At 40.2% G+C, this 12,489-nt stretch overlaps 1 protein-coding gene across 3 annotated transcripts in view; it reads right to left on the minus strand.

Moving 5' to 3' along the window:
- Positions 1 to 12,489, minus strand: part of ATP10B (ATPase phospholipid transporting 10B (putative)) — a 282,086-nt gene that overhangs the window by 30,264 nt on the left and 239,333 nt on the right. For all 3 annotated transcript variants that reach the window (XM_008960112.4, XM_034960914.3, XM_055112844.1), the window contains 3 exons: positions 10,621 to 10,697; positions 9,233 to 9,358; positions 5,413 to 5,613 (listed from right to left, as the gene is read on the minus strand). In XM_008960112.4, the coding sequence (XP_008958360.3) occupies positions 5,413 to 5,613; positions 9,233 to 9,358; positions 10,621 to 10,697 (404 nt within the window). The remainder of the gene's footprint in view (positions 1 to 5,412; positions 5,614 to 9,232; positions 9,359 to 10,620; positions 10,698 to 12,489) is intronic.

The raw sequence follows: 12,489 nt of genomic DNA on the forward strand, positions 1-12,489 counted from the left end.
GTACATCACCATCATCAAAGACCAAAAGTAGATAAAACCACAAAGATGGGGAAAAAACAGAGCAGAAAAACTGGAAACTCTAAAAAGCAGAGTGCCTCTCCTCCTCCAAAGGAAACACAGTTCCTCACCAGCAATGGAACAAAGCTGGACAGAGAATGACTTTGACGAGTTGAGGAGTTGAGGGAAGGCTTCAATCAAACTACTCTGACCTACAGGAGGAAATTCAAACTAAAGGCAAAGAAGTTAAAAACTTTGAAAAAAATTTAGGTGAATGTAGAACTAGAAAAACCGATACAGAGAAGTGCTTAAAGGAGCTGATGGAGCTGAAAGCCAAGGCTTGAGAACTACGTGAAGAATGCAGAAGCCTCAGGAGCCGATGCAATCAACTTGGAAGAAAGGGTATCAGTGATGGAAGATGAAATGAATGAAATGAAGTGAGAAGGGAAGTTTAGAGAAAAAAGAATAAAAAGAAATGAACAAAGCCTCCAAGAAATATGGGACTATGTGAAAAGACCAAATCTACGTCTGATTGGTGTACCTGAAAGTGACGGGGAGAATGGAACCAAGCTGGAAAACACTCTGCAGGATATTATCCAGGAGAACTTCCCCAATCTAGCAAGGCAGGCCAACATTCAGATTCAGGAAATACAGAGAATGCCACAAAGATACTCCTTGAGAAGAGCAACTCCAAGACACGTAATTGTCAGATTCACCAAAGTTGAAATGAAGGAAAAAATGTTAAGGGCAGCCAGAGAGAAAGGTTGGGTTACCCACAAAGGGAAGCCCATCAGACTAACAGCTGATCTCTCGGCAGAAACTCCACAAGCCAGAAGAGAGTGGGAGCCAATATTCAACATTCTTAAAGAAAAGAATTTTCAACTCAGAATTTCATATCCAGCCAAACTAAGCTTCATAAGTGAAGGAGAAATAAAATCCTTTACAGACAAACAAATGCTGAGAGATTTTGTCACCACCAGGCCTGCCCTACAAGAGCTCCTGAAGTAAGCACTAAACATGGAAAGGAACAACAAGTACCAGCCACTGCAAAATCATGCCAAATTGTAAAGACCATCGAGGCTAGGAAGAAACTGCATCAACTAATGAGCAAAATAACCAGCTAACATCATAATGACAGGATCAAATTCACACATAACAATATTAACTTTAAATGTAAATGGACTAAATGCTCCAATTAAAAGACACAGACTGGCAAATTGGATAAAGAGTCAAGACCCATCAGTTTGCTGTATTCAGGACACCCATCTCATGTGCAGAGACGCACATAGGCTCAAAATAAATGGATGGAGGAAGATCTACCAAAATAAATGGATGGAGAAAGATCTACCAAGCAAATGGAAAACAAAAAAAGGCAGGGGTTGCAATCCTAGTCTCGGATAAAACAGACTTTAAACCAACAAAGATCAAAAGAGAAAAAGAAGGCCATTACATAATGGTAAAGGGATCAATTCAACAAGAAGAACTAACTATCCTAAATATATATGTACCCAATACAGGAGCACCCAGATTCATAAAGCAAGTCCTGAGTGACCTACAAAGAGACTTAGACTCCTACACAATAATAATGGGAGACTTTAACACCCTACTGTCAACATTAGACAGATCAATGAGACAGAAAGTTAACAAGGATATCCAGGAATTGAACTCGGCTCTGCACCAAGCAGACCTAATAGACACCTACAGAACTCTCCACCCCAAATCAACAGAATATACATTCTTTTTAGCACCACACCACACTTATTCCAAAACTGACCACATAGTTGGAAGTAAAGCACTCCTCAGCAAATGTAAAAGAACAGAAATTATAGCAAACTGTCTCTCAGACCACAGTGCAATCAAACTAGAACTCAGGATTAAGAAACTCACTCAAAACTGCTGAACTGCATGGAAACTGAACAACCTGCTCCTGAATGACTACTGGGTACATCACGAAATGAAGGCAGAAATAAAGATGTTCTTTGAAACCAATGAGAACAAAGACACAACATACCAGAATTTCTGGGACACATTTAAAGCAGTGTGTAGAGGGAAATTTATAGCACTAAATGCCCACAAGAGAAAGCAGGAACGATCTAAAATTGACACCCTAACATCACAATTAAAAGAACTAGAGAAGCAAGAGCAAACACATTCAAAAGCTAGCAGAAGGCAAGAAATAACTAAGATCAGAGCAGAACTGAAGGAAAGAGAGACACAAAAAACCCTTCAAAATATCAATGAATACAGGAGCTGGTTTTTTGAAAAGATCAACAAAATTGAGAGACTGATAGCAAGATTAATAAAGAAGAAAATAGAGAAGAATCAAATAGATGCAATAAAAAATGATAAAGGGGATATCACCACTGATCCCACAGAAATACAAACTACCATCAGAGAATACTACAAACACCTGTATGCAAATACACTAGAAAATCTAGAAGAAATGGATAAATTCCTCGACACATACACCCTCCCAAGACTAAACCAGGAAGGAGTTGAATCTCTGAATAGACCAATAACAGGCTCTGAAATTGTGGCAATAATCAATAGCTTACCAACCAAAAAGAGTCCAGGACCAGATGGATTCACAGCTGAATTCTACCAGAGGTACAAGGAGGAACTGGTACCATTCCTTCTGAAACTATTCCAATCAATAGAAAAAGAGGGAATCATCCCTAACTCATTTTATGAGGCCAGCATCATCGTGATACCAAAGCCGGGCAGAGACACAACCAAAAAGAGAATTTTAGACCAATATCCTTGATGAACATTGATGCAAAAATCCTCAATAAAATACTGGCAAACTGAACCTAGCAGCACATCAAAAAACTTATCCACCATGATCAAATTGGCCTCATCCCTGGGATGCAAGGCTGGTTCAATATATGCAAATCAATAAATGTAATCCAGCATATAAACAGAACCAAAGACAAAAACCATGTGATTATCCCAATAGATGCAGAAAAGGCCTTTGACAAAATTCAACAACCATTCATGCTAAAAACTCTCAATAAATTAGGTATTGATGGGATGTATCTCAAAATAATAAGAGCTATCTATGACAAACCCACAGCCAATATCATACTGAATGGGCAAAAACTGGAAGCATTCCCTTTGAAAACTGGCACAAGACAGGGATGCCCTCTCTCACCACTCCTATTCAACATAGTGTTGGAAGTTCTGGCCAGGGCAATTAGGCAGGAGAAGGAAATAAAGGGTATTCAATTAGGAAAAGAGGAAGTCAAACTGTCCCTGTTTGCAGATGACATGATTGTATATCTAGAAAACCCCATTGTCTCAGCCCAAAATCTCCTTAAGCTGATAAGCAACTTCAGCAAAGTCTCAGGATACAAAATCAATGTACAAAAATCACAAGCATTCTTATACACCAATAACAGACAAACAGAGAGCCAAATCATGAGTGAACTCCCATTCACAATTGCTTCAAAGAGAATAAAATACCTAGGAATCCAACTTACAAGGGATGTGAAGGACCTCTTCAAAGAGAACTACAAACCACTGCTCAATGAAATAAAAGAGGATACAAAGAAGTGGAAGAACATTCCATGCTCATGGGTAGGAAGAATCAATATCGTGAAAATGGCCATACTGCCCAAGGTAATTTATAGATTCAATGCCATCCCCATCAAGCTACCAATGACTTTCTTCACAGAATTGGAAAAAACTACTTTAAAGTTCATATGGAACCAAAAAAGAGCCCGCATCGCCAAGTCAATCCTAAGCCAAAAGAACAAAGCTGGAGGCACCACACTACCTGACCTCAAACTACTACAAGGCTACAGTAACCAAAACAGCATGGTACTGGTACCAAAACAGAGATATAGATCAATGGAACAGAACAAAGCCCTCAGAAATAATGCTGCATATCTACAACTATCTGATCTTTGACAAACCTGAGAAAAACAAGCAATGGGGAAAGGATTCCCTTTTTAATAAATGGTGCTGGGAAAACTGGCTAGCCATATGTAGAAAGCTGAAACTGGATCCCTTCCTTACACCTTATACAAAAATTAATTCAAGATGGATTAAAGACTTAAACATTAGACCTAAAACCATAAAAACCCTAGAAGAAAACCTAGGCATTACCATTCAGGACATAGGCATGGGCAAGGACTTCATGTCTAAAACACCAAAAGCAATGGCAACAAAAGCCAAAATTGACAAATGGGATCTAATTAAACTAAAGAGCTTCTGCACAGCAAAAGAAGCTACCATCAGAGTGAACAGGCAACCTACAGAATGGGAGAACATTTTTGCAACCTACTCATCTGACAAAGGGCTAATATTCAGAATCTACAATGAACTCAAATTTACAAGAAAAAAATAAACAACCCCATCAAAAAGTGGGCAAAGGACATGAACAGATACTTCTCAAAAGAAGACATTTATGCAGCCAAAAAACACATGAAAAAATGCTCACCATCACTGGCCATCAGAGAAATGCAAATCAAAACCACAATGAGATACCATCTCACACCAGTTAGAATGGCAATCATTAAAAAGTCAGGAAACAACAGATGCTGGAGAGGATGTGGAGAAATAGGAACACTTTACACTGTTGGTGGGATTGTTAACTAGTTCAACCATTGTGGAAGTCAGTGTGGCGATTCCTCAGGGATACAGAACCAGAAATACCATTTGACCCAGCCATCCCATTAGTGGGTATATACCCAAAGAATTATAAATCATGCTGCTATAAAGACACATGCACAAATATGTTTATTGTGGCACTATTCACAATAGCAAAGACTTGGAACCAACCCAAATGTCCAACAATGATAGACTGGATTAAGAAAACGTGGCACATATACACCATGGAATACTATGCAGCCATAAAAAATGATGAGTTCATGTCCTTTGTAGGGACATGGATGAAATTGGAAATCATCATTCTCAGTAAACTATTGCAAGGACAAAAAACCAAATACCACATGTTCTCACTCATAGGTGGGAATTGAACAATGAGAACACATGGACACAGGAAGGGGAACATCACACTCTGGGGACTGTTGTGGTGTGGGGGGAGGGGGGAGGGATAGCATTAGGAGATATACCTAATGCTAAATGACGAGTTAATGGGTGCAGCACACCAGCATGGCACATGTATACATATGTAATTAACCTGCACATTGTGCACATGTACCCTAAAACTTAAAGTATAATAACAATTAAAAAAAATTAAAAATACCCACTAGTCTGGCCCAACACCCTCAATAGCAAATAAGAAACGGGTCAGGAAAGGAGAGAGGAGTTACTCAAAGTAAATGATGGAACAGTGGTCAGAATGCAGGCTTCTCACCCCAGCATACAGCTCTTTCTCTGATGCCTCCAGAGGGGAGGTACAGGTCAGTAAGAAGCTGAAGTCACCTCCCTTTGGCTGCCCGATCTCCTTACCTCAGAGTTCTGGCCACTCTTATATAGCTCAGGCAATGCCAGGAGTGTTTCTGCAGAGATGTCTTTGTCAAGGACTCCAAAGACGAGAGGAGGCAAGGAGGTAAAGAAGAGATTGAAGAATATCATCTGCCAGTAATCAATCATGGTGGAGCTGGAGAAACCACAGAAGAACTGATACCAGAAGAGCAGGTTGACGTAGCACTGCAGGCAGAGAGCATGGCCTTGTGAGTGGGGCTCCATGTGCAGCCGGTCACCAGCTCCTGCCTGGGACCTCTGGGAGCTGCTGGAGTGGCAGTTTCCTCATTTATAACACACAGGGTTATGTAAGGATGAGAGAGAATTCTAATCCTCGGAGCAGTAGCTACTGCTGTTACTACTACTACTATTGCTACTAACATTCTTCAGGACCTGAAGGGAATTCCACTAACTTGTTTAAAGGGGAGTGGACAGTAAGTCTTCACTTAACATTGCCAATAGGTTCTTAGAAACTGCAACTTAAAGCAAAATGATGTATGGCAAGCCCCGGAATAACATTGCTTAATTCAACATCACATTTTCTAGGAACCTATTGATGACATTAAGTGAGGACTTGGTGTACTATGATGGTTAAAAGTACAGATTTTGGAGGCAGAGAGGCCTGGTTTTGAATCCCCAGTTCTGTCACTTACTAGCTATGTGACCTTGGACAAACTACTTAACCTTTCTGAATAGCATTTTATCATCTGTCAGCTGGGAATAGTAGTACTTAGACCAATGGCATGCGAAATATGAATGGCAGTGGAGTGGTAATAGAAAGGGATGTCACTGACAAAGGGGTAATAGAAAGATTGAACCATGAGCAGGACACCTGGTAGGACAGTGACCTCGTGAGAAGGTTGACTTCACTATACTTTCCTAATGGTCATGCAGCTCAGAAGGGTGAATGAGAAAATCTGTCTAAATGTTGTTCATTTTTTTCCTAAAGCTCTTTCTCACTCAAGATCTCCTCTCTTGTGGGTGGGCTGGGTCACTGTTATTGTCTACCATATTGCGATATGGTTTGGTGATTTGAGCAAGGTCATACATATAAGCAGCTGGTCCTGGAGTTAGAACTAGAACTTCTCAGTTATGTGGGGCTGAGGCACAGAGATGTGAAGGGTCTTGCAAGAAATCATTCAGCAGGTTTGTGTTCAAGCTGTAACTCCTATTTCTGAACTGCTGGGTCAATGTTATTTTGGAGGGGCTCTCTATTTTAACATATTGCCACTAGTAGTAACATCAGTTATAAAATTTGACCTTCTATATGTGCCAGGAGTGAGATATACATCAGTATATCAGCATATAGTACATCATTGGATGTGCAATACACACTATAGATTGTCCTAACAACCTTGCAAGGTTAATATTGCTATAGTAGTACTACGTTATTGTACTGATATATCACACGTTGATATTAACAATAATATTAACATTATTAGGCCCACTCTACAGATGAAGAATCCAAGGTTCTGACATACTGTTGCCCCCTGCCCAAATTCAGAGCTAGAGAGTGGTACAATCAGCATCTGAATTTTCAAAGTTCTTTCTCTTTTTAACTACCTCTAAACTTTCTCAGTCCTATCTTTGGCTTATACGATTAGACTTTTCTAGACACATACAGCCTGCAAAGCTGAAAATATTTATTATCTAGCTCTTTGAAGAAAAAGCTTCCTGATACCTGATGTAGACAGCCTCACGCGGGCCATGATTGGCTTGATTTCTGCTCTACACCCATTGCTCAGCCCTGTTCCCAACACACAGCAGACATTCAATTGTTATTTGAATCAATGTAGTTAATCTTAGCTCTATGCTAACACCCATCCTGGAGTTTCAACGTTACAGAGTGCTTCTTTCCTCCTGAGGCCCTGGTAAGATCTTGCTTGTTTTTCACTTCTGCCTAACTGGAATCTTTGTACCTTGCAGGGAGTGCATTGAACCCCATGGCAGCATTGCTAAGATTGGATGCCTGCTCTTTCTCTCAAGAAGCTCCAGTGCAGTAATTAATTCATTTTTCAAATTTCAGAGCAGGCCAGGTTTTAATCCCCTCTGAAATTGGTTTCGGATGTGGAAGTCATAGTTCTCCACCTTCTAATTGCAACAGGGAGATAATGCAGCATTAGTATCGCAATTTTGAGCATGGCATTGGGCTGGAAATAAATATCATTTAAGCTTTGAAAGCGTGGCTGCTTGGAAACGTTTTCTTTCCTATTTCACAAATTTAATGCAGAGAAGAGGCTGTGCTTATTCAAAAGAATTATTCCTTGAGCTGCCAAAAAAATTAAGCAGGAGCATTTTGAATTCTAAATAAACAGTCTTTCACTCTCAAAGTGAGTTTCAAGTCAGATGGAGTGACTTGTTTGCGTAGACTTGCTGAGATAATATTACCATCAAGTTGATTGAATTTACATTACTTTTTGTCATGCTGTTTATCTACATATACATTGAACTTTGCACAGAAAGTCATTCCTGAACAAAGGTGACTGTGTCAGAGTCTGAAAGAAAGACTGGAGCAAGAGGAAAAATTGCAGTTTTGTAGCTACTACCTGGCTAATGTTTCTCTTCCATCACCTTGGTCTTAATCCTCCCCTTTTACTTATGCAAAGAGGAGTCAAATTGTTTGGAAATCTTGGGGTTTATTAAAAGCCTTTGAACTAGATAATGAAAAACTCTGTCTTTTGTTCCCTCCATTAGTATAGCACTGTTCTGGCTTCTTCCTATTCCCATTGTTAATAAAGGGCTTTTCAAAGAAGAGTCTTCTGACCGTTTTAATACCTCAGTTGGTATGTGTTTGCTTTGGGCCCTCATCAACAAGACAGAAACCAACATAGTTTTAGAAGACACAACTTATTGTTTGTATTTTTATAGGGCTATATGTTTTTCAGAGCTCTGACACTAAGGCCTCTTGACACAGAATTATAGTTTCCCCATATTATTGATGAAAAGATTAATTAATCTCTGTGAGCTTCAGTTTCTTCAAGGTCATACAGCATGCTGGAGTCAGGTAAGACTACCCAGACAATCTCTGCACCTCAAACATCTTTGCCAAGTAGATATTTTATTTAGTATCCTGCCCTCCAGCAAATCCCTGAAAGAAAGCCCAGGGGCACTGAAGTGATATGCAAGTCCCAAGTTGAAGCCATGGGCTCCAGGCTTATATTCTGTGAGGTACTTTTCACCCTCACTCTCCCAAGGCATGGGGTATAGCTCTTGCACTGAGCTGGCTCTATATAGAGAGGAAATCTAAGATACAGTTCAGACTAGCTCTTCAAATCCTTCTTTGTTACAATAAGAAAATCTCATTTATGAGACTTAACTCCAAGAGTAATGACAGCAACAATAATTAAAAAAATGGCTAACTTTATAAACGATTACGATATGCTAATCACTTTATATACAAATTCTCATTTAGTCCTCATAGCAAATATGAGAAAGGTACTATTACCACCCATTTTACAGATGGTGAAACTGAGATTTGGGGACATTATCACATATGGGAATCTGGATTTATACCCAACATGTCTGACTCCAGAGTCCACACTTGCAGCTATTCATGCTGCCCTCTGTGTGCCAGGTGCTTTTTCATACAGCATTGCCAATTCTCACAATAACTTCACAAAAATAGAAAGTGAAGAGTCTAGCTCAAGGTCACAGAGCTATTAAGGAACAGTTTCAAGATCTAACACTATGCCAGCCTGACTCCTTCCTTTATGCTGAGGTGCTTTGCCCACTGCTAGGGGGGGAGATCTGGCCCCGTGGCAAGGCCTGCCAAGCCCTGGGTGAGAGGACGCCATAGGCTACTTACCACGTTCTTGTAGAGGTAGTACACCACCATCCTGGCCAGGCGCGAGTAACACCAGTGGCCATGCACGAGCAGCAACTTCTTGAGATGCTTAAAGCGGGTGATGGCAAAGTCGCTGGACATGACAGCCTGAGAGGTGAGAGCAGACACATCAGCTTCCATCCATGGCTGCCAGTGCCCCAGAGGGACTCTCTCAAGGGCGTTGCTTTGGTCTAGGCCTGCGGCCAGCAGAGTCCTAAAGACCCCTTGTTGTGGTCACTCTTGGGTAGCTTTTTGGATTCTGACACCCCACCCTCCCTTCTGGGAAATCCAAACCTCTCTAGAATCCAAGGAGGGCAGATCAGAAGGGATCAGTGGTCTAGGCTGGCTCTTCATCCGTTTATCCAGCAAGCAATGACTGTGGCCCAGTAAGTGTCAGGCACTGTGCTAGGGATGTGATGGTTAACCAGAGAGAAGGGGCTTCCATTCAAGCAATTTTCAATCCTCTGAACACCTTTCACCACCCCCTGAGTCAGGCCATTGGCTCCATTCACAGATGGAGCTAAGTGACAGCTCTTCCTTTACCTGGAGCTGAAATATGTCTTCTGCCCCTGGGATTACTCAGAACAAGACACAGTTTATAGTACTCTTTTAAAAACATGAACACTGAACATGCCTGTTTATAAGTCCTGGTATAAACTTTGGTCTAATTCCCTGTGCCTCAGTTTCCCCATCTAAAAAATGGAATAGCAATCCCTTACAGGGTGTGATGATTATTAAAATTCAATGAGATCCTAAATGTGAAGTGTCTAACACAAGCTTGTCCAACCTGCAGGTCGCATGTGGCCCAGGATGGCTTTGAATGTGGCCCAAAATTATGAGACTTTTTTTGCAATTTTTTTTAAAGCTCATCAGCTATAGTTAGTGTGTTTTATGTGTAGCCCAATACAATTCTTCTTCCAATGTGGCCCAGGGAAGCCAAAAGATTGGATACCCCTGGTCTAACAGATTGCTGGCATATAAGAGATACGCAAAGGTTAACATTTCAGAACTATTCTGCATCTTCCCAGTCAATGCTCTCTATCCTCATCAACAAATTTAAGCAGTGCCAAATGTTTACACTGGTGGTGGAAATACAATTGTTAATGGCTCAAAACCCACAAAATGTCGTTTAAATGGGAAAATTTAGCAGTCAAGTTAGTTTGCTTCTTCCAAGCTGAATTTTGACACTACGAAAGTGTACATTTGCAAAATGATTTCAAATGTCCTTATGTCTGTCATTGCTTATGGAGGGCATTGCAACTTTGGATGTGGGTGGAAGTTCTCAGGGAGAAGTTTCTCCAACACCCTGGATATTTCCTTATATCTCAACTACGGACCAAAGAAAGAAGAATAGTTGCAGAGAACAATACCTGCATGCCTTCCTGTCCAGATATTCCAATTCCAATATCAGCAGCTTGAATCATGCTTACATCATTTGCTCCATCACCTGAAAGAGAGGTCATGAGGTGTCTTTATTTTTGGTCCAACTGCTCAGTGACAATGAGGTAGCTCTAAAGTGTCCCCAGTTATGTACAATTGAATCCTTTTAACATTACTCTAGTGCTATAGAAAGTCATTGCTATAGTGCTTAGCTTGAGAGATGTCATTTCTTCTTTGGACAAAAAGTCCTACCATTTTCTTTACCATTCAACAAATATAGGACTTACCAAGTGTCTTTTTTTTCTAGGCACAGTGTTAGGTATTGGGGATATAATGGTAATCAAGAGACTTGGGCAGTTTTCAAAAAAATGCCTTCACAAATGTAACAATGAACTTTACTGATGAGCAAATGGAGAATTTGAGCAACTTAGAGACTTGGCAAGGGTAATTCCACTAGAGAAAGGACCCAGGAGAAATGGAACTCAGATCTTTCAGATTCCAGGGCCAACACACTTCCCTTGGTCAAACTTGAAATACCATATCAAGACAACTGGACAGTTTGGAGAGTGAAATCATCAGAAATTGTCAATGGTTTCCAAGGAGAGGGATGATATTGTTTTGTTTCTCAGTGTAGAGAAATGAGATTGATTCATGTTTTTGAAATATATTTAGTCACACTGAGTTTCCATTCAATGAACTGAGTTGTTTCAGGAAACTGGAGGTAAGGCATAGACACAAACACACACAAACACACACACACGGTCTCCTTCTATACCAAGACTGTTCAAGATCTTTCCATGATGAGGGAAATGTTCTATATCTGCACTGTCCAATATAGAAACCAGTAGCCACATATGTCTATGGAAATTTTGCTGGTGAAATTCAATTTAAATTTAAGTAGCCACAGATAGCTCTATACAGTGAGGCCTTCCCCAGAAACCGAACTCTCCCCAGTGCTTTTTCTGTAAAGGGTCAGGTGGTAAATATTTTAGGCTTTGTGAGCCAAGAAGCAAAATTGAACAGTTATTCTTGCTGAAAGACTATTAATCCTTTATAAATTTTACATTGAAAAATAGAAAAATAATTCTTAGTATCCATACAAAAACATGCCATGGGTTGGATTCAGCCTGCAGGCCATAGTTTGCCAACCCTTGTTGTTGTAGACTATGCTGCCTTCATTCTTTTCCTGGCCCTACATGTTTTCTAGCAGTTTCTCAGAATAAGCCACAATTAAATTTATATTATTATGATATAGAATATAAAATGGGAGGGAGAGAATGATTCTTCTAGTTATCTGATGACACATTTATTGGTCTTAAATTTTTTGCCATAAGTAGCCTTTATTCTAAAATATTTTTTTCTTGATTGCATAGCAATGCATAATTTTGATCTTCCCCATGCAAAACAAATCCAACCTTTAATCTCTTCTGTTAGTGAGCCAGGAGAAGTAGAGGTGTGAAACCATGCTATTTCTCGCCACACTGGTTTTGTTTCTGTTGCTATGGGAGTGAAGCCAATATCTGACCTCAGAGAAAATCATTCTTGGGCTATTGCCTTGTGTGTGTCTGAATTTCTGAAGAGGACAATTCCAGGCATAAAAGTAGGATGTCGTTGCTAAATTTGTTCTCTGCTTTCTTTCTGCCCCACTCTTGTTATTCTCTACTGTTCTTACCTGAAAACCAGGAACAAAACCATCATGTTTAATAGGGTTTCTATTTGAAATATTAGGAAAGAAAATCTTATCCCATGCCTGTGTGGGAGGAGGAGAGGCTGGCACCATCTGTAAGAATATCCCTAAGAGAAGGCAATATTTACTACATGCTTGGTATGTGCTGGGCAGGGGATCCAAAAGTGAATAA

The sequence above is a fragment of the Pan paniscus genome, chromosome 4 (assembly GCF_029289425.2).
Source record: "Pan paniscus chromosome 4, NHGRI_mPanPan1-v2.0_pri, whole genome shotgun sequence".
NCBI lineage: Eukaryota > Metazoa > Chordata > Mammalia > Primates > Hominidae > Pan > Pan paniscus.